Source organism: Dreissena polymorpha, chromosome 4, assembly GCF_020536995.1.
Source record: "Dreissena polymorpha isolate Duluth1 chromosome 4, UMN_Dpol_1.0, whole genome shotgun sequence".
Taxonomy (NCBI): Eukaryota; Metazoa; Mollusca; class Bivalvia; order Myida; family Dreissenidae; genus Dreissena; species Dreissena polymorpha.
In genome coordinates this window covers 75,624,844-75,652,096 of record NC_068358.1, presented here as the reverse complement: position 1 = coordinate 75,652,096, position 27,253 = coordinate 75,624,844, and the positions used below count along the sequence as shown (strand labels likewise).

General features: G+C 35.2%; 1 protein-coding gene across 5 annotated transcripts in view; it reads right to left on the bottom strand.

The window, feature by feature from the left end:
* Nucleotides 1-27,239, bottom strand: part of LOC127876885 (tumor necrosis factor alpha-induced protein 8-like) — a 174,236-nt gene extending 146,997 nt beyond the window's left edge. For all 5 annotated transcript variants that reach the window (XM_052422391.1, XM_052422392.1, XM_052422393.1 and 2 more), the window contains exons 1-2: nucleotides 27,120-27,239; nucleotides 8,637-8,737 (exon numbers count right to left, since the gene is read on the bottom strand). In XM_052422391.1, coding sequence (XP_052278351.1) covers nucleotide 8,637 — 1 coding nt within the window. In that variant the 5' untranslated portion in view covers nucleotides 8,638-8,737; nucleotides 27,120-27,239. The remainder of the gene's footprint in view (nucleotides 1-8,636; nucleotides 8,738-27,119) is intronic.
* Nucleotides 27,240-27,253: the final 14 nt, after the last annotated feature.

Genomic DNA, 27,253 nt, shown 5'->3' with positions numbered 1-27,253 from the left:
AACACCTTTCCATGCACATACAAATGTTGACCCCTGTTACCTTGACCTTGAAATTGAGGTCAGTGTTAAGGTTTCTAAATCTGCGACCGCGATTGGAAAAAGGCTCAAAACTACTGTGTCCCTTCAGATATTGCTGTCATATTTGGTACACATGTGTATCTGGACAACACCTTTCCATGTGCATGAAATTTTTGAACTTGGGGTCCACGTTCAGGCTTCGAAATCTGCAACCCTGATTCAAAACAAGAATATCAGTGAAACTGATGGATGCTCCCTGATGCTGCGCTTTGTCAATATATGTGTTAATAACCACCTAAACATTTTTTTTATTAGCCTCGGTGACCTTGACCTTGACCCCAGTGACCTCAAACCTCATCAAAAGGTAGAGGCCCATCTAAGGTACCTACATGCCAAATATGAAAGAGATTGGTAAAGTATTGCAGGTGCTATGAGAAACTGTTACAAAAGCATGACGGAAAATGCATTAATAGCCTCTGTGACCTTAAGCCCAGTGACCTCAAACCTCATCAAAAGGTAGAGGTCCATGCAAGGTACCTACATGGCAAATATGTAAAAGATCGGTAAAGTATTGAAGGCCCTATGAGAAACTGTAAGAAAAGCGTGACAGAAAATCTATTATTAGCCTTGGTGACCTTGAGCCCAGTGACCTGAAACCTCATCAAAAGGTAGAAGTCCAGGAAAGGTACCTACATGCCAAATATGAAAGAGATCAGTAAAGTAACAAAAGCATGAGGGAAAATCTATTATTAGCCTCGGTGACCTTGACCCCAGTGACCTCAAACCTCATCAAAAGGTAGAGGTCCATGCAAGGTACCTACATACAATATGAAAGAGATCCGTAAAGTATTGAAGGTGCTATGAGAAACTGTAACAAAAGGATGATGGAAAATTCTATTATTAGCCTCAGTGACCTTGACCTTGAGCCCAGTGACCTCACACCTCATCAAAAGGTAGAGGTCCATGCAAAGTACCTACATGCCAAATATGAAAGAGATCGGTAAAGTATTAAAGGTGCTATGAGAAACTGTTACAAAAGTATGACCGAAAAATCTATTATTAGCCTCAATGACCTTGACCCCAGTGACCTCAAACCTCATCAAAAGGTAAAGGTCCATGCAAGGTACCTACATGCCAAATATGAAAGAGATCGGTAAAGTATTGAAGGTGGTATGAGAAACTGTAACAAAAGTGTGATGGAAAAATCAATTACCGTAAAAATGCAGTCATAAGTCTACCCGCTCATAAGTCAGGGGGGTAAAAAATGATACGAAAATCGGAGATATTGAACATGTCCAAGTCATAAGTTGAGTCAGAAATTATCCGTGCAAGAATTTCATAAACAGACGCAATTTTAGATGTACGGAAAGTTTATATTCTATACATAGACCATGACGTCAATAAAGCACTGTAGGACGTAGACATGGCGTACACGTGTATTATGTACTTTGTTTAATATAATCAATACGAATCCATATATATTTAGGAAATCGAAAATAATATATGAAAATATAGACAAGCAAATCATAATGAACCACATAAAAAAAAAAATAATATAGGAAACCAGAACTTATATACATGTACATCGTAATTTACACATCAACGAAATACGAAACACCAAACTCGAGTTCAGCAGCACTATTTTTAATTGATTGCTCTGCAAATTCTATCACGTGTATTTCAAATGTAATGTCATACGCATGGCATTGGCGTTTTCGAGGCATTTTCACAAATCAAATGTGTTAGTCAAATTTATAAATTATTATTATAAAGTTTGCACTATATTGTCCACGCTAGTAATAATCCACAAACTTATAATGTGATGACACACTGTGATCACTGTAATCAAATGTTTGTACTTTTAATCTGACTATCAAAACAATTGCTAAGTTCCTTGGTAAACACGTTTTTATGACAATGATTGACATAACCAATAGACCGCTAACTCCACCTTTGTTCTTCATAACAGTTTAAAAGGTGGAGCTATGCACGTGCTCAAACATAATTGGACAATTACTAGTGAATAACAAACTTGCGATTGGTTAAACATGTCGCTTCACAAATTAAAGAAATTTAATTTTATCGGCGAGAAGGGTGATGCTTTATGGCTTCTTGACTGGAAGCGGCTTTCCTTTGATGACGTCAAACTGTCAATTCACACAGGATGCCAATTCTCGCTCTACTTTAAAAATGACTCGATCTTTTGTTTTGTTTTGTTTTATTATTTGTGCATACATGTCAAGCAATTAACAATTCAATGCAATCAAGGCAATAAATAACGTATAGATTGCATTATTATCATATTCAGAAACATGCTTTACATGAATGGTGTCATTTTTAACAGATCCAAATAAGATTACGACATGATGTATACACAGGATAACCCGTAAAGCTTAGACATGTAAACATGAAAAAGCTTATTTCCAACGGGGTCCCTGGATTTAGTCAAACAGATCTTATAAGTGACTATAAATATATTGTTTTTTTCAGTTCTTAATATAGAATCGACATGATCCTACACATTATTTCTTCTACAAATTAAATGAATCTTTCAAAAGTTAACATGATAATACCGTAGGTTTCCACGTATAGCGCGCTCCTGTGTATAGCGTGCAGGCTGTTTTTTTAATGCAAAAATGGAAAAAAAATATTTAAAGACAATAAAACCACCAAATCGGACCGAAAATGGCCGCCATATTACTATCGCACAATCCAATAATCCGGGGCATTGGAAAGCTTAATTAAGCATTCAAAATATGAAGCGTCATTATGATTAGAAGCATGGGTTGCATAGCACTATACTTTTCTGACAATTTTGTAATTTTCTAGCAAAAGATTAACAGTCCACGTGCATTTCGTGAAAAACTTGAGAAAATAAGAATTAGTGTACATCGTGGGATTTTTCCACGGGGAAAGCATGGGCATTACCAGTAAATTTGAATGTTGCATGGGAGACAGGGATACAGTTGTTGAAGTACACCACTGTTGAACGTTCAATATTTATACTCACAAAATGCAATTGCATATCTTCACGTTCTCAAGTGTCATTTAGTGTCTCAAATGTCAATTAGCGTCTTAACGAGTCGTGGCACATATTACTCAATAACATCTGCCAATTACGAAGTGCAAAATGACCCCCTTTCACACCTACTGCTACCCGCAAAAAAGACCTCGTTCGCACCTACCCTTGCCTGCTCTCCGGACTGTCGACAACAATCCCCATCGGAATTCATCAATAAAGAAGTGTAAAAACACAAACAAAGAAATGTCCGCAAGATTATTCAAACAAATTTATTTTCGACCAAAACTTCTTCTACCGCATTCATATCTACAAGTAGCGACTTCTTGTTGTTTCAACAATGGCCCCCTCAGTCTGTACGATTATACTATACTTAAATTAAACCGCGCGTGTTTTTCATGTTTTCCTTTGATTAAAATATGCCGCTGTTAGTTAGCATAGTGTGTGAGTAAAACGATCAAATTAATTAATTATCACCTTTTTATTTCAATTGAAAATCGGCATAAAGTTGTAACATCAACGACAAAGAACTAATTATTTAATTATCACTCTTTAATTTAGATCGATAGTCAGCTTGGACATAATTAATTTATTGTCACGCTTATTTTCATTTTAAATCTTATAATACGACATTTGCGATCGGCCGCTATTTTGTTTGCAGACGACAATATTTAAACCGTGTTTTCATAGCTCCACCCATTTTTACGTTTCATTCAATAACGTCATTTCATGTGTAAGCGAGCTCAGTTTTGATTGGCCAGCTACCATGTGCACTTCAATAACAATAAGGTCAAGCGATGTCTCGATACAGGTGCAGACCGGTTTTCGTTCACTGTTCAAATTGCGAATTACTTTCATTGAAACAAAGAGAAAAATATAGAAAACCAGTTTCGGGTTAAAATGGCGGCTGTTTTCAATGAAATTTTACGAGATTTTAGTATTTTCGCAAATCGGATTTTTCTTGAGAAAAATTCTCAATATTTTCACAAATGGCTCAAGTGGCTAACGACAGCGCGAGCCCTGATTATAGGGTGGTAGTTTTCTGGAAAAAAACATGGCGGACATTTTTATTATTTACGATTACACAACATATTTTTTACCAATTTAGCAGCCAGGATAATGTTGTATCAATGTATAGCGCGCACCAGCTTTTTAATTTGAATTTTTGAGGTAAAACACTGCGCGCTATACGTGGAAACCTACGGTACACTGACACAAATAAATAACATAAAAAATAATGAATTACATAAAATAAAACAAATCTAAAAGTAAAAATACAAGGAATTCTCGTCTACCTTCATATCATTTAATAGATGCGTCTTAACAAGTTTCTTAAAAGTAAATTTCGATTCGATGGACTTTATATTATCAGGTAATGCATTCCAATCCGTAATACCATTGTAGTAAAAGGAAGAACTAGTAAAGCCATCAACTTGAGGTACATAAAAATTAAATCGGGATCTATTCCCATACTGATGGACATCTGTACATTTGACAAAATTGTCTTTCATATAGCTTGGACATTTGTTGTAGAAAATCTTATGGATGTGGTTAAGCCGAAGTTGCTTGCATCTTAGCTCAACGTTCAATAAACCAAGTTCTTCAAAATGCGATACAACAAGTGATGTCCTACAATGGGAATTGTTAATAAAACAAACCATTTCATTTTGGACTATTTGTAACTTGTGCTTAAGCTGTTTCGTGAGTCCACAATACCACGAAGAGGATACATAATCTAAATGACATTGTATTAAAGAATTACATAAGCTTTTTCTAAGACTTTTATTTAAAAAATTACGTTGTCTATATAAAACGTTCAGTTGTAAAAAAAACACCTGCTTACATGAAAACTTTGGATTAAATTATGAAAATAAAAAAGAGGGAAATGTTGCGGCAAACTGTGGTTATATTAATTGGTAAGTATCAGTTAAAAGAGGAAATTTTGTGTGTCGTATTTCAACAAGTTTTCTATACAACAACAACAACAACAACTTTAACCATTTCCGCGGGGATCGATCTTAGTAGAATGTCATCATTATTTTTCATGGACGACCACATAAGTCGAGACTGTAAATTTAATCAAATTTTTGAGGAAAAAAATCTCGACTTATGACTGCATTTTTACGGTATTAGCCTCAAAGACCTTGACCCCAGTGACATCAAACCTCATCAAAAGGTAGAGGTCTATGCAAGGTACCTACATGCCAAATATGAAATAGATCGGTAAAATATTGAAGGCAGGGCTTCCCCTGGCTCAAAAATTTCTTCAGCCAAATTCGCCTTGTTTTGGCAAAATTTTTCTATTTTTGGCTATTTTTAAGTTTTAATGAAGAAAAAGTTGTAGTCAAATAGTATTTTCTTTAGCCAAATGGTTCAATTTGTAGCCATTTGCTAATTTGGCGAATGGCAGAGTAAGCCCTGGAAGGTGGTATGAGAAACTGTAACAAAAGTGTGATGGAAAAATCTATTATTAGCCTTGGTGACCTTGACCCCAGTGACCTCAAACCTCATCAAAAGGTAGAGGTCCATGCAAGGTACCTACATGCCAAATATGAAAGAGATCGGTAAAGTATTGAAGGTGGTATGAAAAACTGTAACAAAAGTGTGACGGAAAATCTATTATTAGCCTCGGTGACCTTGACCTTGACCCCAGTGATCTCAAACCTCATCAAAAGGTAGAGTGCCATGCAAGGTACCTACATGCCAAATATGAAAGAGATCAGTAAAGTATTGAAGGTGGCATGAGAAACTGTAACAAATGTGTGACGAAAAAATCTATTATTAGCCTCTGTGACCTTGACCCCAGTGACCTCAAACCTCATCAAAAGGTAGAGGTCCATGCAAGGTACCTACATGCCAAATATGAAAGAGATCAGTAAAGTATTGAAGGTGCTATGAGAAATTGTAACAATAGTGTGACGGAAGGAAGTAAGAAAGGAAGGACAAACTGGCAACTATATGCTCCCCGAAAATTTTCGAGGAGCATAAAAAGCTCATTACGTCTGTGTCCCTTCAGATATTGCTTTCATATTTGGTGCGCATGTGTATCTGGACAAGACCTTTCCATGCCCATAAAATGTTTGACCCTTGTGACCTTGATCTTAAACTTAGGGTCCGCGTTTAGATTTTGAAATCTATTATGTGGTTACCTCCGCCGTCTCTCCGTCAATGCCACTATGTCCTCCTACACTATTAGCACTAGAACCTTGAATCTTACACAAATGGTAGCTATGAGCATATGTGCGACAGTGCACTATTTGGAATTTTGATCTGACCCCTGGGTCAAAAGTTATGGAGGTTGGGTTGGGCCGGGTCAGAGATTTTCACTCATTGTTTTAGGTTATTTTAAATCAACTTCTTCATTTTACACCGTTTACTTCAAATTGATACTGAACATCTCTTATGACAATACGGTCAATTTCAACTATGCATGGCCCAATTACCAACCCTGGGGCAACCCTGGGTCAAACATGCGGTGTGGGGATACGTGTGGGCCTCTGCCGCGCCATTTCTAGTTATAATTTCATTAAAATGATGACTATTTCAAGGCTGTAAGTATTGAGCAACTTAGCCATACATTACCTCTTAAAGAACATTGAAATAGCTGGTTTATGTTACAATATCAAGCTCACACTTAATCTTAGCCATCATTTTAATTTTATTTTTAGTTTCAAAAGGCAACACATGACATGTTAAATGGGGTTGTGTAAATAAACGATGACCAGTAAAATCAAATAGCACACATCGAAAGAAAACATGCCATCTCAAATTAACTGCTCTATAGTTACTTTATGTGCTATTGTCCATTGATGTCCAGCTATGCATAGAAAAGAAAACCACATAATGAATTTGTCATTTACTAAATAATCAAGTTTAATCACACCTCTGTTTAACCTTCTAGTCTACTTACAACAGTATTCTTACAAGTATTCAATCTAGATAATCTAGATAATGTACTGGGCCAGAGCTAACTCAGTTGGTAGACAGCAGGACACAAAATCTGAGGTGTCAGGTTCAGTCCCAGCCTTGTACTATAACTTGTGTGGGCATTGGTAATGCATTTCTTTCTGGTTATTCTGCCCCAGATTTCACTACAGCAGTTGTAAGTTACTTACTTGACCAGGAAGATATCGAGTAAGATAACTGACTGTCATTACATGACCCACTCATGTATGAAAATTAGTATAATGCCATATGCCACCAGCTTAGGTCGATTCCAGACTGAGCATTGGCGCAGTCTCATAAAGAGCTACCTGTCTGCTTATGACAACAAATAATCTTTAGTGAAGTTATTGCGGCCAGGATAGCTCCAGATAGCACTCTTACGCTGGGTACATATTGGCTTAAGACCCATTTTCATGTGATGCTGATAATATGCCTCAAATACTTTTTAATGGCAAAAAAATCCAACAACAAACAAACAAAGTTCATTTTCACAATATACACATGCAGCACATAACATACTGGTGTGTGTATAGAGGATTAGGAAGAAAGCAACAGGTTGATAATGTGTCTAGTAATACAAGATGCATCACTAACAATATCTATGACAGAATCTTGGCTTAGATATTTTTTAGATGGATTGACTGCATGAAAGGTGTTTCCATAACAATTAACAGTAATAACAAACACCAGCTGCAGATTGTATCCATTCCACATAACAAACATTCAGAATTAACGGGGTGATAATGGCTTAAACCTCCAAAAACTCCATTTTAATGGCCTATTATAGATGCCTATTTCATAAGCAGAAATTTCCTGAATATGCTTACAAAGATTCTTCTTCATACTCTTGTGCATGTTTACTTTGTCAAAGTTGGCAAACTTTATATCAGTGTAGGTAAACAGAACAATATTTTTGACATATATTGCAAACAAGCTCCTAAGATAATTGTTCATAATTGTGTTTTTCCATTTGGCCAAGAACCTACCCATCATGATTATTGGAAGCTTTACTAACTTTTGCAGCAGAGGAGGAGTTAGATAATACAAAGCAAAGATTCTTGGGTTTGTTCAAGGCTCCAAGCAGGTAACTGATATATCGTCTTGAAATCAGATCTTGTTCAAACACTACAACCCCAGGTTCCAGTGTTTGATTTTCCCAACTCATAAAAAATATTCCAGTTATACAACAGCTGATTCTATAGACAAAATATTCATGGGACAAATAAATAATAGGAAATACGACTGATTTCTAATTAAAAACAAGAGATGTGTTTGTCAGAAACACAATGCCCCCTACTTTGATGCTTTGAGGCCATATATTTGACCTTTGACCTTGAAGGATGACATTGACCTTTCACCACTCAAAATGTGCAGCTCCATGAGATACACATGCATGCCAAATATCAAGTTGCTACATGTATCTTCAATATTGCAAAAGTAATGACCAAGGTTCAAGTTTTGGGACAGAATGACAGACAGGCCAAAAACAATAGACCCCCGATCATTTGATCCAGGGGCATACAAGTTGACTTAAATTTTGGTATTCAAATTTCACCCAAAAGATCTGTATTTAGTGTTATGGAGTCTGACACATATAAGATAAAACAGACGTAGACACTTAGTTTTGTAGCTGAACATTGACTGGTTCACTCACTTGTCAAGATCCTGTCTATAGCAGTAGGTAAAAGTGCAGAATGGGCTCCGTTTTTTAAGGTACCACTGTCAAAGATGCTTTGCAACAATATATTGCTCACTCTGAAAACGAAAAGAATTCACATTATTTACAAAACTGCATTCAAGTTACATGGATTCATTTTATGCTTTTTAATATTTATTAAAGTTTAAACATAAAGTTTTCTTATGAAGAAATACCTTGCATTGCACATATTCACACTGGTACAAATATATAACAAGTGTTTATTTAAATAACTCAACCAATGTTACCATCATATGCAAAATGACATAATTTACAAACACTACAGTGAATAACAAAAGTTATTTGCACCTACAAAAGCGACATAAAGCAGCATTAATAATGCAACATTCAATGGTCCTCTACTCAACTAAAAAATTAAATGTGGCGTAAAAGAGCTATATTGAACACAAAACAGTTTTCAGTTAATGCAGACATACAAAGAATCTAACACTATGTTCAAAGATACTACAACAAAACTTCAAGTATGCTAGGAAATTTGCTTCTTTACAGCTTAAGATTTTGCAACCATCTTACAATAAAATGTTATTTCCCGCCTTGCGAAAACATTAAACAGCTGCGTTAATTGTTTATGCAATCAAAATCACTTTTATTCAACCTCTAATCCTGAAGTCTGTTTGCTGCCTCTCATCAGTAGCTCTGTTGTGAATTAATAAAGATCACACTACCAGGAAATCTATCAGGGCATTACGATTGTGTTTCATAGATCCCGGAAGTTACAAAAAGGCTGCTTAAGTCCTTAAGTGATCCTTCATAGACACGGTGATAAATGAATGTGTATCATTATAAAAGCATACATCGTTAACGCAAAACAGTTATACATGTAACTCTTAAGAATGTTTGTATCAGAAAGGATAGTTTTATGTTTAGCCCCTTGACCCTCTTACAAATATTTAAACATTAGCTTGAGCTAGTATGTTACCAACCAAAATTACGTTCAACACTTTACCACTTAGAAACGTATTTCAACCCATCTGTAGTCCCTTAGGAAATCAAATTTAATTACAGAACTTTTTAATTAGATTCAAGTTTTAAAGCCTTCATTTCCAACCATTAGATACTGATGAGAAACAAACAGCATAAAACCTGAACAGACTGCGAGTTGCTCGCAGGCTGTTCTGGTTTTATGCTGTTTGCACATAGCCATTTACACTTTGCTTCTGAGTGGGAAAGGGTTAATCTGACAATGATGTTCAAAATAAGGTAATTGCAGATTGGATAGTGTATACCTGTACAAAAACATCATAAACAAGTTGGACATCGTCATAATTTGTTATAAATAAAAGGGATACTAAAAGATGAGCAAAATAAGGAACATACTTATACAGAAGTACAAGACCCATTTTCGCATTTTGCTGCTCAATGAAATTCCTTTATTCACGCAGAGCTACATGAATACAGCTTGGACAATATACAAACAATATAATTGAATTTTCACTGTTTATTTTCACTATTTGAAACAGCTAATTATCAGTTTTAATTCACTGATATTTCTCTATAAACCAACTTAAAGCATAAACTAAAACACAGTCATGTCAATATCAAGACAGCCATAGGCAAGTCGGCCATTTGCAAAATAGCCATATGAAAGAGGGCTATAAGCAAGAGCAGGGCCGGACAAATCCACTCGCCGGCTCGTAATTACGAGTAAAAATTGGCTCTTGACGAGTGAATATTCCGGCAGCGCTCGTCCTGCAGGGTGAGTGGCATTTCTGGCAGAAAAGATTAAATTTTCAAGTTTTAACACATCTTTACCTAACAAAACAACGTTTAATCAGCGATTAAAAATTAACCATGTTGATTATTGCACACTGCGCTAAAATTAGTCCTGTTCCCGTTACGCTGCCAAATTTTATTTTATTATTAACAAATTTAAGCGTCAAATAAACAGTGCTTTATCCCTTGTCTCAATAAAAGCACGCGAAAATTATGCAGACATGTAGAACATCGCAAGGAAAGTGTGATGTATTTTGTGTTGTATAAAAGCATGAACATCTCGTCAGGCGATTAACGCGTGTTCAGTGGAAAAAAAACTGCCTGATTGGATGTTATTTCATCACATCTTTAAATAGTAACAAATGCCAAAATTTATTTGATACTTAAGAAAAATGGCGAATGTTTGTGTTTCTTGAAATTCTTTAGCACTTTTATCGTAAATATTTACCAGATATTTACCAATAGAAAATCACAATATAACATATTAGTTACTGATTTTTTGCTTTTTTTCAATCAAATGCAGGGAAAGTACATATTTCAGCAGGGCAAGTGAACATTCTTAGCTACTCGCCCTGCAGAACAAGTTGCTGAAAAAAAAATGTCGAGCCCTGAAGAGTCACAATCAATAGGCAAGGCAGCCCTAGGCAAGGAAATCATACACAAGAGAGCAAAAGGCAAGAGGGTCATAGGCAAGAGGGCTATAGGCAAGAGAACCATACACAAAAGAGTCAAAGGCAAGAGGGCCATTGACAAGAGGGCCACAGGCAAGAGGACCATAGGCTGACTGCCATAGGCAAGAGAACCATAATCAATAAAAACATAGGCAAGAGAGTCATAGGCAAGAGGGCCATAGACAAGAGAGCAATAAGCAAGAGGACCATATGCATGAGGATTATAAGCAAGAGAGCCATAGGCAAAAGGACCATAGGCAAGATAGCCATAGGCAGGAGAGCCATAGGCAAGAGAGCAATAAGCAAGAAGGCCATAGGCAAGTGGGACACAGACAAGAGAGCCATAGGCAAGATGGACATAGAAATGAGAGCCATAGGCAAGAAGGCCATAGGCAAGTGGCCCATCAACAAGAGAGCCATAGGCAAGTGGCCCATCAACAAGAGTACCATAGGCAAGATGGCCATAAGCAAGTGGCTCATCCACAAAAGTACCATAGGCAAGAAGGCCATAGGCAAGTGAGCAAAAAAACAAATGAGCTAAAGGCAAGAGGGCCATAGACTACAGAGCCATAGGCAATAGGGCCATAGACAAAAGAGCCATAGGCAAGAGGGACTTAGGAAAGAGGTTCATAGACAAGAGAGCCATAGGCAAAAAGGCCATAGGCAAGTGGGCCATAGACAAGAAGGCCATAGGCAAGTGGGCCATATACAAGACAGCAAGAGGCAAAAGGGCAATATACAAGAGAGCCATTGACAAGAAGGCCATAGGCAAGTGGGCCATAGACAAGAGAGCCATAGGCAAGAAGGCCATTATGCAAGAGAGTCATAGATAAGAGAGCCATAGGCAAGAGAGACTCATGCAAGAGGGACTTAGGAAAGAGGGTCATAGACAAGAGTGTCATAGGTAAGAGAGCCATAGGCAAGAGTGGCATAAGCAAGAGAGCAGAAGGCAAGAGGGCCATAGGCAAGAGGGCTATAGACAAGAGGGCAATAGGCAAGAGAGTCATAGGAAATAATGTCATATGCAAGAGAGCCATAGGCTAGAGGACCATAGGCAAGAGTCATAGGCATTAGAGGGCCTTAGGCAAGAGAGCCATAAGCAAGAGGGCCATTGACAAGAGAGCCATAGGCAAGAGGGCCATAGACAAGAAGGCCATAGGCATTAAAAGGCCATAGGCAAGAGAGTTATAGGCATTAGAGGGCCATAGGCAAGACAGCCATAAGCAAGACAGCCATAGTCGAGAGGGCATCATCAAGAGAGCCATAGGCAAGAGGGCAATAAGAAAGAAGGCCATAGCTAACAGAACCATAGCTAAAAGAGCCACAGGCAAGAGGGCTACAAGCAAGAGAGTCATAGACAAGAGGGCCATAGGAAAGTGAGCCATAGACAAGACAGTCATAGGCAAGAGAGCTATTTCTGATAAACTTTCGTAAAATCATTAAAAAACCTTTTTGTTGATCATAGCAAACAAATAATAAGATAACCATAACATGGTTTATTATTATCAAACATTATTTAGATTGATATTCACACGAGCAGGCTTTATATTGATATCTTTAGACCTAACTATGTTATATTTTGGCATGTAAAGAATCTAAACTAAAAATGTTCAAACTGAGATCTAAGGAAGCTAATTCAGTCCCAGGTTAAACTAATACTAGAGTGTTAACAAGGCAAATGTTGACGCCGCACAACGGACGACGGACAAAAGGCGATCACAAAAGCTAAAAAAGTGCTACAATCAAGTGCAATAGATGCATCTTTGAAGGCATACAGGCTTTTATATTAACAGGAAGTTTGTTGCATTAAGCCTTATTTGTAGGGGGCTGCCCTTATTAAGTATGCCCTTAAATGAAGCTATGTGCATGTCTTTTATCATTTTCTCACATGTCCTTAAATAAACAAGCAAATTCGTTGAATTGATATCCCCCGCCAATATGCTTCTGGACACAAAAGTATTATATTTGAAACTCAAAAAAAGCATTTGTTCAAGATACAAAGGGCCATACATACTCATACCAAGTTTCAATGAAATCCGCCAAAGCACTTCCAAGATATGGCTCCGGACAGACGGAAAGACGGAAGGACAGAAGGAAGGACAACGCCAAAACAATATCCCTCCCTCAGCCAAATCTTCTTACAATAACAGTTGATCGCGAGATGCTGCAAAATTACGAATGTACTTTGAAAATGATAAAAATCCACACAATATTTTGGGATATTATCTTCAATGAACACTGATGAGTAGAAAACTCCTCTGTTTTTGTCCCTTCATGAAAATGTCACTGTAAAATAATAATTAATAATCTTTTCAGCTTAAAAAAGTGGCCCCTTGCTATGAAATGTTGAAAGTTTCATTTCCCTATAAGGTATGAATATAAAAAAATTGGTTTTGGAGACTGTGTAACATTTCAAGTAAACAAAACAATGTCTTTCCAGGGGCGAATAATTTAAAGATTTTACAATGTCATACCTGGAAAATAAGCAACCCATAGGGTGGAGCCAGTTTTGCCCCAGTAGCATCATCTGCTAAAATTGGTAGAGAACCACATTTGATGTTACATGCCAAATACCAAATATCAGGGGCTTTTGGTTTCAGAGATGTTTTAAAGTTTTCATTACATACATATTAGGGAAACAAGATAATGACAGGGGACAATACGATGATGTTACACACCAAATATTATAGCCCTGACTCTTGACATTTCTTGACATATTTTTCGAACACCCTCTTTTTTCAGCAAATATGATTAATTTTGTGTAACTCTTAATTTTCGGACATACAGGTTTTCGTCCATAAATTATGTCTCTAAAATTTTGGACAGTATATTTTCAGGGATCTAGCTAGGCTCAAAATTTAGGGAGAAGTCACTTCTCCTTAAAGCCAAAATAGGGAGAATTGGTAACATTTTTGGGAGAAATGGTACATTTGCGTCATAGATCTTAGTTTTACGTATATTTTGCAGCAACTTAACGGATAAGTGGTTTCTGTTCAGCTTTCAATCAACTCTTCACTTGTTTTATACAATAAGACATGTTAAGTGTATAAAACCGACATTTTCCTTATTTCTCATTGATTGTTTATTATGATTGTACTTTTAATTACTTTTTTTTCCTGAACAGGTGTATCAAATAAACTTCAATTGTAACAAGCCAGTAATGTTCAGAATCTTTTTATTTCCTTGTTAATTTTAAGAAATTCAACATTAAATCAAATTCATATTTTGTTACAAATATTTGTATTAAATTTAAAATTCATTTAAAATCTCATTTTACAGCAGAGATTCCAAATCTGACCTGTAAATGAGCCCCATATTTATTGCCAGTGCTAGGTTACATATTCCCATTTGATCATTCCTTAGTATTGTTTTAATGGGCCATTCAACATTGCTGAATCATAGTTATTGGTAGCCAGCAGAAGGCAATTAATCAAGGCATCATCTATTAACAATTTCAAGAAGTGTAATAGCTCCAGACTGTTCTTTTGAATGTTCAACTTTGCATGACCTGTAAATAAAGCAACTTATGGCTGAGAATCCTCCTGTGTCCAATTCTCCACATCAAATTGATTTTAATCGGTCAATGTCTGGCACAAAGTAAATCATTAAAAGGAGGAGAAGTCACTTCGCCTTCATGAAATTAATGTGCGAAGTAAAGATTAAGTGGGAGAAGAAATTGCCCACTTCGCCCACTGCGAGACCCCTGATTTTACAGCGCTTTTCTACAGACTGCGGCCCTGCTTTCGCTTATCTTGTGACACTTCAAGCATGGATTTTTTTAAACCGGATTAAGGTAACTTCGCAGATGCATGCTTGAGGGCAATAGACCATTACATTGGCACAATTGGGCACAGAGCTCCAGATAAGGGTCCTATTTTCGTAATTACCAATTATTTTCAAGTCTGTTACGTATTTATTTTAAAATCTTGTCGTACCATTAAGAATTACAAAATCAAGTTACGAATATTATTTTTACATCGGTTCGTATCTATTTTTTTGAGAGAATTTCGCGTATTTAAGATCTTTTCGGTGCTTATATAGAATGGTTATCGGGTGTGTTTAAAAAAGCGCATTTTTTTCCAATTAAAGCAGCGTGTACAGTCTCTCTGTCAAAAACAATGGCGGCGCCCAGAGAGCGTCTTAAAAAACTGCAAAGTGTGCAAAAACACGCTTTTACATATTGTACGCAAAGTGAGCCGAAGTTGAATGTTAAGAAAGACATTATAGAAAATATCTTATAAGATGTTTTATGTTCAGTTGCCGACACAGTCGGAAAAAGCTAAAAAAAACGCGACACGACGGGTCCAAACTTAAACAAAAAAAAATTGAACAAGTGGAAGGGATTCCCGTGGCTAATCGTTGAAATGATTGATTTGGGGGACCCGTTTTAATTGTGAAATTGTATAAATTCATCGAAGGCATGCAATCTAAGCACAGTTTGGGCATATGAAGGTATTTGAAAAATAAAATTGTATAATACTGACTAGACACTGTTGAACTCGTATAAATAAAGTTAATGTTTATTTTGATTTTTTGCATGAAAATAACCATTATTATTTATTTTAGGTCATTTAGAAAAGTTAAGAATTATTTTCCAAAACTTAGTAGTAACGTTAAGAATAAAATTTCAGAGTTAAGAATTATTTTTGAAGATCTGGTAGTTACGTTAAGAATTTCACAAAATCTTATCTGGAGCTCTGGGGTAAATGACCATGTATACTGGAAGAAAACATAATGGAATCACCCAACAACATTTGAAAAAGTTTCGTTCAGGCAAGAGTTAGCAAAGCTGTGAAATTGTATTTATTTCAAAGCAGACAAAGAAGAGTGACTCACAATACAATTGTTGTACATTTATTTTTTGCTTTTATTTAAATATAATTATAATTTTCGGACATCTCCATTTTTGCCTCTACATTTTCTGGCCCCATTTAATTTTTGAATAGTTTTCGCACCTAAATTTTTGGACATGAAAAAAAAAATAATTTTTAAGTGTCTGAAATATTAGCGAAATTACGGTAGTTAGAAAAAAATATAATGTACACACAACAAGAGATGTGTTTGTCAGAAACACAATGCCCCCTATTGTGCCGCTTTGAAGCCATATATTTGACCTTTGACCTTGAAAGATGACCTTGACATTTCACCACCCAAAATGTGCAGCTTCATGAGATACACATGCATGCCAAATATCAAGTTGCTATCTTCAATCAATAATGCAAAAGTTATTGCAAAATTGTTTTCCATTCAGCTGAATCACAAAACACTTAAATTTAATCACAAATATAATACATGTTTGTGTAAGCGCCTAAACAACACAGAGAACATCAGCCACATTGTCAATATCGACGTTATTCAAATCGTGGTATAGTCTAAAAAATTGTACGAGACTGAATTGGACTACGCTTTATTAAAAATCGAAAAAGCCGATGTCATTAGCTTTTTTTTCCCAGATGGGAATTTTTTAGCACATTTTGGGAAAAAAGTATACTTTTTGCGATTGGGAATATAGCCGAATTTCGGCTATAAAATGGGGCAAAAAAAAACCCGGAATATTTAAGAAATAGTAAACCCCACTGAGGTCCCTATGGCATTATAGTGACCAGCCAGGCAGCCACAAACCGTATATGGACCGAAGCCGTAGGCTGAGATCCATATACAGTTTCAATAAAACGTAAGAAACAAGAGATGTGTTTGTCAGAAACACAATGCTCCCTAATGTGCCGCTTTTTTTTTTACCTTTGACCTTGAAGGATGACCTTGACCTTTCACCACTCAAAATGTGCAGCTCCATGAGATACACATGCATGCCAAATATTAAGTTGCTATGTTCAATATTTCAAAAGTTATTGCAAAACTTTACTGTAAGGTTAAAGTTTTGGGACAGAATGACAGACAGACAGACAGGCCAAAAATAATATGCCCCCGATAATTTGATCCGGGGGCATAACAAGTTATGAAAATTTATGTTTTTATTTTTTGACCTTTGTCCTTAAAGGTTGACCTTGACCTTTCACCACTCAAAATGTGCAGCTCCACGAGAAGAAAGTAAGAGATTGAATGGAGAAATGAATTTTTTATTTTTGACCTCTGACCTTGAAGGATGACCTTGACCTTGCACCACTCAAAATGTGCAGCTTCACGAGATTCACGAGAAAAAGTTATGATAAAACTTTAACGAAGATTAAAGTTTTAGGAAAGAAAAATACAATGATATTTGACCTTTGACCTTGATGACCTTGACAGACAGACAGACAGACAGACAGACAGACAGACAGAAAGACAGACAGACAGATCTATCTATTGATCCGGGGGCATAAAAACATTCTACTGTGCTTGCTGTTGCATTATGCATCAAAACTAACTGTCCAGCGCCATTTGAAACCTTTGTTTACATACATTTAAACTAACCGACATTTTAAACACACGAGTGATTTCATTGGTTCAATGCGAAGTTGTGTCTTTACACCTGAAGATTTCATTCATTAATCCTGTCTAATCGATGTTAAATAGGTCACGTGAGTTGTGTATCGTGTTATTTCTTAAAATTTGATAGTGAAATATGATTTTTTGTTATAATATTATTATTTATCATTCAAAATGATAATTTCACTAATTAATATCATAGCCACACGCTAACCGCTTGTGATTAATTAATAGGAGAACCACTCCCATCTTTTCTATGAAAAACTACCGTTTAATACTCATTTTTTTCTTAATTATGCTTATATATTTGTATTGAGGATCATTGAATATTGATGATGAAAAAAGTAAGATCATAACCACAACACTAAACCACCAATAACAATGGTCAGCAAAATAACAGTCTGTTCTGTTCTGTCAGACAATGCACATGAAATGGCTATAATAACTATATTGGATGTGACACAAGCTGCTATTCATAGAATGTTTTACAAAATAAGTTTAGGAAATTTGTTAGTAAGCGAGCCTTTGACAAATTTCCTAGAATTTTTTTATAAATCTTGGTATTGAATGACAACAGTTAGTGTCAGATCTTTGTTATCTCATACTTTTAAATTAGCAAAGAAATTTAATATTTACGTAAATGTTATGTCAAAACAGGAAAGTTGTTTACATTGCGTGACATAACTTGAAGTTGCAACCTCATTTCAATAAAATAAGGTTATGCAATCAATTTGGTCATTCAAACAAAAAGTAGCTAATTAAAACACTTAAAAAGGTTTATTACACATGTTAAACTCTTTCCCTCTCAGAAGCAAAGTGAAAATGGCTATGTGCAAACAGCTTAAAAACAAACAGCCTGCGAGTAACTCAGTAACTTGCAGTCTCTTGTTAAGGTTTTCTGCTGTTTGCTGCTCATATCTAAGGGTTGGAAATGAAGCCTTTAAAACTTGAATCTAGTAAGAAAGGTTTTTCATTAAATTTAACTTTCTAAGGGACTACAAATGCATTAAAATACCTATCTATGTTGGAAAGGGTTAAGATGAAAGTATTCGTAATTTGACAACAAAGTTTGATAGCATGTGATAAATTACAACTCGCATGTGTTTTCTCATTATTTGTCGTTAAAATGTAATTCTGTTTAACAATACATGTAATATACATGTATATCTAGTTGGTAAATAGTTCAGTAAACTGGTGCTTGATTACAAATATATTATTCAACAGTAACCCATTTAATCACTTACAATTTCTTTCAAAGCTACTTCTACTGTTACTTCGCCCCCATTATACCTCTATATTGTAATAAAATATGCTTAACTTAAGTTGTTTAAGTACATTGGAAATTAGAAGGTAGTATTACAGTTTTCAATGTATAACCTAAATTTTCCAAAATACTTCAATAATTATGTATTCTGTCAAAGTGCATCAACTGATACTATTTCTGTCAACAAAACGGTACCTTAACATTTGAACAGCCTTGAAAAGGAGACATGTGCAAACAATTATTTTCCTATTTTAATCAGGCCTAAAAAATTAAATGTTGTGGTTCCGGTCACCCGACTCTACCTAGGAAAATGTGCCGACCCTAAAGTTTTTATAGACCGTGCCGACCCTAAACTTTTTTTACCGTTTTCTGGTAGGATAAATATCAAAGCGATTTCGACTTAGCCGAAAATTGTGAGAGCCAATTTATGATCCTATGTCAATTACGTCATGTATCTCTTTCCGCACCTAAAGCCTGCCTTAAGGCGGATCGTCGGTGTAATTGGCCAATGAGAGCGCACACTTTCAATGAGCAACAACACTCGTAAGCAGTCATACCTGTACCTGCAGTAAAATCATGCAGACGAGTGACGTAATTTTCATAAGTGTGTGATTTTATGGCAATCTGTTGGCTTTGTTATCTAACACACTCATCGGTCCCTACGGTGTACACCTCCACGATGAAATCTCGGCCACTTGCTTAGAAGAAAGATGATGGCAACCAAGTGAAATCCTCATGGATATTGTGCATTCCACGCATAATATGGTCAAAACATTTCTTCGACACGTTATGCTCTTAAACAAATTATCGTTGAATTAATTGCACACAACTGTAAATGTTTCACTTGATTCTCAAATAAGCATTATTCAATTTTTAATCCGAAACACACTTCCAAATTTTAATGCTAACGCGACATTAACAAATTCTAGCGTCAAATAAACAGTGCTTTATCCTTTGTCTCAATAACAAGCGCGCGAAAATTATGCAGACATGTAGAACGTTGCATGGAAAGTGTGGATGTATTTTGTGTTGTTTAAAAAATGAACATTATTTCATCACATCTTTAAATAGTAACAAATGCCAAAATTTATTTGATACTTAAGAAAAATGGCGAATGTTTGTGTTTCTTGAAATTTTTTAGCACTTATATCGTATTTACCAGAATTTGTTTAACAACTAAAATATACGGGATTATCAGGTAATGTGTAGCGACGGGAAAAGTAGTAAGTATATGCTGTAATAGATAGAAAGTATGGTTGATATGGAATCGATCAAGACGGGATTAAGCGTATCTATGCGGTAAAGGGTAAAACATTATTTTAAATGTCGTTATCAATGACGTCATTGCTGTTTTTTTTTCTTGAAGAGTCATATCGCACGAAATTACGTCATTTCACTCAACAAATGTAATAGAAATAACGTAGGGTGCAGCCCATACCCCCCCCAGCACTGGGTAAGTTTCATGCGATCGTAAGTGGGTGGGGTAAACAGTGATTTTTAACCAGGTTTTCCGAAGAAAAAAACTGGTAAATGGATTGGCGAAGTTCGGCGGGCGGGCAGGCCGTCTGGAACAAGCTTGTCCGGGCCATAACTTTGTCGTTCATTGTGAGATTTTAAAATCATTTGGCACATTTATTCACCATCATTTGACGGTGTGTCGCACGAAAGAATTACGTCGATATCTCCAAGGTCAAGGTCACACTTTGAGTTCAAAGATCAAAAATGGCCATAAATGAGCTTGTCAGGGCCATAACTATGTCATTCACTGTGAGATTTTGAAATCATTTGGCACATTTGTTCACCCTCATTCATGATTGGACGGTGTGTCGCACGATTACGTCAATATCTCCAAGGTCAAGGTCGCCACAACTAAAAATATATTTATTTTGAAAGAAAGGGGGTTAATTATAAACAATCAGTTCAGTTTGAGTAATTGTCTCCCTTTATCAGTCTTTTTTCTAATTGAAAACCTGGTTTCGTGGCAATTTTGTCCCTTGTTTTAACTTTCAATAGACAATTACCTGAATTAATAACATTGATATATTCTTTAAACAAGCTGCATTCATTACGTTCATACACGCGTATTAAACTTAGTTTTGGGGCGTAAACCGGAATCATGGTGGTTGTTCTGTTGGTTTTTATCATAGGTTGAATCTCACCTGGCTGGAAAAAAGATAAATATACAAAGAAGATCACTACACAATAATGGGAACACTTTTCTATGGTGTACACAGAGGTTTTATTTGAAATCAATCAGCATAAAATGACTTTTAAAAACAGGCATCTGGTCTGGAGAAAATAAAAAAAATAAAATAAAAAAACATAAAAGCGACCTACCCTACCTAGAAATTTTGGCAATGTTACCAGAACCACAACATTATTTTTTTAGGCCTCATTTGAACTAAAACCTATTTTTTACTCATATTTGCTGATTACTATTCAAGTATTACAGAACGCAATTGCCCAATACAGTAAACTTAAGACACTTTCAATGCTTTTTAAACCCACAATCTTCCAAATCAATAAAATGTAATTAAACACTCGGCACCAAACTTGTTCTTTGAACATGAGAAGTATATTATGTGTGATTTAAAACTGCCATTAATATTGCCTTATATATTTTTACATGTGCACATAGTTTTGTTTTGTTCCAATATCAACAAGTTGAAGCAACACAATTTGGTGATAACTGCAATTCTTACACTGATTCAAGCTTAAGAAAAGAAGCTTAAAATAAACAATATTTTATCTGCAAACAATAACAAAATGTTATGAAATGAGTAATTAATAACACCTGTATATCTGATAAGTAGCAGCCTTTTCCTAATTAAAAGTATACATATTTTTCTTCAGCATGATACAAAAAGCCTTATTCATTGTAGAAAAACCTATAATCCTCCAAAAGCAGCTTGCAGTAAATTTGTTATATTATAATTCCAGATAGAAAAGATTATATTAATCTATGAGCGAATTTAGTAACAAATTTGTAGGGTTTATACTTCTTCTTCATATAAAGATTTTTTTTTCATTTTGTGAAGGTTTGCATTAAATTAAAGCTTCATAACAGTTGTATGAAAATCTCACGTGAAGTTCATGTTAGATCAGAGATGAACATATTTATTTTCCTTTTAAAAACAACACAGCAATATATATTTTTAATGTCCCCCAAAGTCAATTCAACAGATTAAGAAAACTTCCTGTACAATTTGGATTTTCCCATTCAAGGAATAAATGTATCCAAGTACACTTATGTGATCTTGGTCTACATGAGATAGTTATCGTATCAATTTCTTAATATTTGGTTCATACAGTAAGTGCTTCAGGAAATGGTAACTCTTCTGCATTTCCTTGACTTTGGCAGTTTGCTCTGAGCTCTTGACAAACCCAACCAAATCTGGCCCGTATAACTGAACATTCAGTGATCAAATTCAAACCAGCTTCAAAGATAAAATATCACACTAAGCAAAATTTGCAATCATGAAACTCAGAAAACGTTATCAAGAATAAATTCTTGTTAATACGGCAATGTCTTGTATTTGGATAAATCATTTAAAAAAGATATTATTATATACATTTCATTAAATAAATTGATTCAATTATAAATCAAAATGAACAAACTTAAATTATAAAAAGTGTACAGAAACATGTATAACAAGAGATATGTTCGTCAGAAACACAATGCCTCCTATTTTGCCGCTTTGAAATAAATTTCAATATATCATTTAGCAGGTTTAGAAATTATCTCCCTTTTAAAGCTTATTACTTCTCTTGGATTGTATTTTTTTACTTTTGACCTTGAAGAATGACCTTGACCTTTTACTACTCAAAATGTGCAGCTTCGTGAGATCAGGCTTTCTGAAAAGGCCGGACAGCTGGTTTTGTCCGGCAAAATTCTTTATGGTCCGGCGAAGTTTCTAATATTGCCGGTCCTTGTGACAGGCCAAAAAAACTGACTAAATACTGAAAAGTCTAATACTTGCCAAAAGAACGAAAACATCCCATTAGAATATCTCTTTTCGTGAATTTCGAACCTTTTTGTCATTATAGAAACGCTAATGCTTCACTAGTTCTTAAGAGTGCTCTCCTTTGTTGTTTTTACTTAATTCTTCAGTTATAATATCACGCTGTTCAGTCAGATGATTCATGAATTTTGTCCGGACAGGCTAACTTTTACATCAGCCTTTCCGGTTGACAGGCACTTTTTGGGACTTTTCAGGAAGCCTGTGAGATACACATGCATTCCAAATATCAAGTTGCTATGTTGAATAGTAAATATTGCAAAAGTTATGGCCAATGCTAAAGTTTTCGGACGGACGGACAGTTCAACTGCTATATGCTACATTACGGGGCCTTAAAAATATATAAATATCATAAATGGCACATGGTAACAGCATCTAACTCTTCTTCAATTAAAAGTTCTAATCTAAGTAAAAAAAGAGATGTGTTTGTCAGAAACACAATGCCCCCTACTGTGCCGCATTGAAATAAAATTTATATTTATCATTTGGCAGGTATAGAAATCATCTCCCTTTAAAGGTTATTACTTCCCTTGAATTTTGTCCAATCCAACCGGGGGGTGGGGGGGGGGGGTGGGGAGGGTCTAACAGTCAATTATGACCATGTCAGACATCACTGACAACCAAGGCCTGTGGTTTAAAAGAGATCATAGCCAGAGAAGATCATGTATCTATGGACATAAGTCCACAGATATGTAATGAACATTAAAGAAGTTATAATTATATCATTTAAAAAAAAAAAATTGACAAATCTATCATTTGGGTTATAAATAATCAAAATAATAAATCTGTACAGTAACTGTGAAAAGAACTTCAATTCTTGGTAAGGAAATATATAATATGAGATTTATAATTATATAAATTACTTCCCTTGAAAATAATTGTCTGTAACAAATTTTTAGTAGCAAATAATTAAAAGCCACTACCGTAACTGTAGATTCACCACTCAAAATGTGCAGCTCCATGAGATACACATGCATGCCAAATGTATAAAGTGGCTATGTTCAATATTGAATAATTTTCTCCCTTTTTTAAGCTTATTACTTCCCTTAAATCTGTATTTTTTACCGAGACCGTAAAGGATGACCTTGACCTTTTACCACAATGTGTTTGTCAGAAACACAATGCCGCCTACTGCGCCGCTTTGATTTATTTAACAAAAATATATACGTGGGCAGGTCAGATAACTATGTCCATTTAAAGCTTATTACTTCCCTTGACTTTGTTTTTTCGACCCTAGACCTTGAAGGATGATGTTCACCTTGAAACTTTACCACTCAAAATGTGCAGCTCAATGAGATACACATGCATGCCAAATATCAAGGTGCTATCTTCAATATTTAAAAAGTTTTGGCCAATATTAAAGTTTTTTTTGGACAGACGGACAGACATACTAACTGACGGACAGTTCAACTGCTATATGCCACCCTCCCGGGGGCATAACAAATAAATACAGGAAACTTCATGTAATAAACCTCCTAATTATTTAAACAGAGCTTAAATACACACAACTAACTAAAAACTGTTCATACTACAATTTTTTGTAACAGAAGCAAACACAAAACATTAAAGAAATAGGCATTTAAACATATCTTGTAATTTAAATATGTTTTTAAGCAAATGTAAATAACATGATAACATGATCTGAAATCATGTGTATGATGATTCAGCGCCCTCACACTACTTTGGGGGAAGGGGTCCGCAGCCCTTAGGAGGGGGAATTTTCGCGGCGTGTCCCTTTTTGGGGGATTTTTTTACTTACTCTCTCATTATTACATTTGTACATGTTTGCACTAAATACATTGCATTTTTCATAATTTAGTATGTTTGAAAAGATTAACTTGAAATAGAATTGAGATATAATAATCATGCGATGAGACACATTTTTCTTTAAAAAAAAAAAAAAAAATTTTAGGGGGAATTTTTCTCCCCAAAAGGGGAAAAAAGTATACTTTTCAGGTGGGGGATTTGATAGATTGAGGGCCCTGTGATTAAAATGGACCTTCCGATAAAAAAGATTATCAAGACTTTAATTTTATTTAAACCACTGCTGTCAATGAATGCATATTTAAATTATTTTATTTTTTTATATAAAAAATGAACAAGTGCTGACATGCTCCACAATTCTTTGATATTATAATGTACATATTTTGTCAGTCACCAAGTTATATAATGACCAAAGACATTGTTTAGTTTAAAAACTGTAGCCGTTATATATGATCATTATGTTAATTTAAAGGGAATTTCTCACAGATTAATGAAATAACAATTCTGCCATTAAGTAAGCCTTACAAAAGCATAACAACTGAATACTTTACAGCATTCCTGTTATTTTATATTTTTATGACAACACATGGATCGGTTTTATCATTTATGACAACGCGTGGATCTATTATATAAAGTATCAAGTGCGGGATAAAGTAACTTTCCTGGATAGCCTCGAGGTAAGTGAATAGCCTTTAAATCCAAATTTCACTGGTTGAACGCAAGTTGCATACACTTTTTCTTTCTTTTGTTATTTCTTAAATTATATTATTGTTATTATAAATGAGCTTTTTAGTGTGTTTTTCCCCCAATTTTTTTACATTTATTGATTTAAACATTTAATGACAAACTTTAAAGTAATAACAAAACCTGTGAACAAGTAGCTATAAAGCTGAAAATCTATAAATTAAGACGAGATGTTCGAATTCGCGAAGAAACAATATTTTTAACTATTTATCATTAAATTTAATGTAATTAAGTCTCAACGCCATGTCTGCATCTATGCTACTAAGCTACCTGCAGACAAACTGACAGCACCATGCCAACGTTATTATTGAGCAGAAACCATTCTTCTGTTTTAGGTAATAATATCATTGACCAAACTGGCAAAAATGCAATCCCATCCTAGATAAGCTACCTACAAAAAATCACTTCAAAATACCTCCTTCCAATCTAAAGCTATTGAGCTGACACATTGGTAACAGTTTCCATGACCCCACAATGAAATCCCTTACTATATCGGCCTTGAATCTACATACAACATTTCAGCCAGTATCTCCATCATAATTGAGTGTTCTTGAGCGTAAATGTACTTTAAGCATACGTGACCTTGACCTTGATCCTACTGGTCCCTAAATGCAGACCTGTGATATGTCTGCATGTCAGCTATAGATTTAAGTCGTTGCACTCAACACTTATCAGAATTTCCCAAGTACAAAATGTATGATAAGAGTATATATATAATTCTGCTAAATTTCAGCTCAGAGGCTTTGGAATAGGTCAGTGAACCCCCATGATGATCCAGAAGACATGTGAAGGTTGATATTTATATCTATTTTTGTAGTTACTGGGATATGCAATTGTTCCATGCAAACAGTGAAACTTGAACATGAATGTTCAACTTGCACGCAAATCTTTAGCAAATTTACGAAGTACAAAAAGGGGCAAATTTCGGCTAAATTGCAGGTAAGAGTTATAGCTCTTGATCAGTGACCTCAACAAATGACTCCAAACACACGTGAATTTCGATTTAACATCTGTAGCAGAATAGGTGATATGGAGAAGTGGGATTGATACCTTAACCACATTTCAAAGTACAAAAAGGGGCATAATTCTGCTAAATTGCAGGTTAGAGTTATGGAACTTAGTCAGTGACCTCACTCAATGACGCCAAACACATGTGGGAAGTTTCATTTTAATACCTGCAGTTAGACACATCTACATGAAGAAGTTGCATGCTCACTTTAACCAAATTTCAATCTACAAAAAAGGGGCATAATTCTGCTAAATTGCAAGGTCAGAGTTTTGAAATTTTGTTTGAGACCTCACACTATGATCTAAAACACAATTGTAGGATTTAAATTAAATGACTGTTGTATAAACAGTAATTAGATGAAACGTAAAGATAAATGAGTTTAAATTACTTTGTATAACAATAAGATGTAAATGACAAGAATATAAAAGTCTATAAACGGATCTGGTTTGTTATTCAAAACAAATAACAAAATAAAAATACTGGCTAAAAATTAAATCACTACCATGATAAAAACAATGTCTTAATTCAATTCTATATTAGCAGGGCTAACATATAACAGTATCGATATCTATGACATCAAATACGCTTGGAGAATATAATCTTGCAGAACATCAATACACCCATGTGCACATTCGACTTGTCAGAAACAATACAGTACAGTTGAGCCCAAGTTGTTCACAGTGACAGTGTGACAATATGAATACAGCTTTACCTATTTAAACAAAATAAAACATTAAATAATAGCACGTGTTATAGTCAATAGTGTTCTATTTGATTCTGCTGACATTTTAAAACATAAATCAAACGTACCGAACATAACAAGACCCGTGTCCGTCCTTTTTTGATAAACTTCCTTCAATTTACATTCACTGTCAACTGTTCAAAACTTTGTCGTGAGTGACGTCAACTCGTGCATGTACAACTATTTCCCTACCGTATTTGTA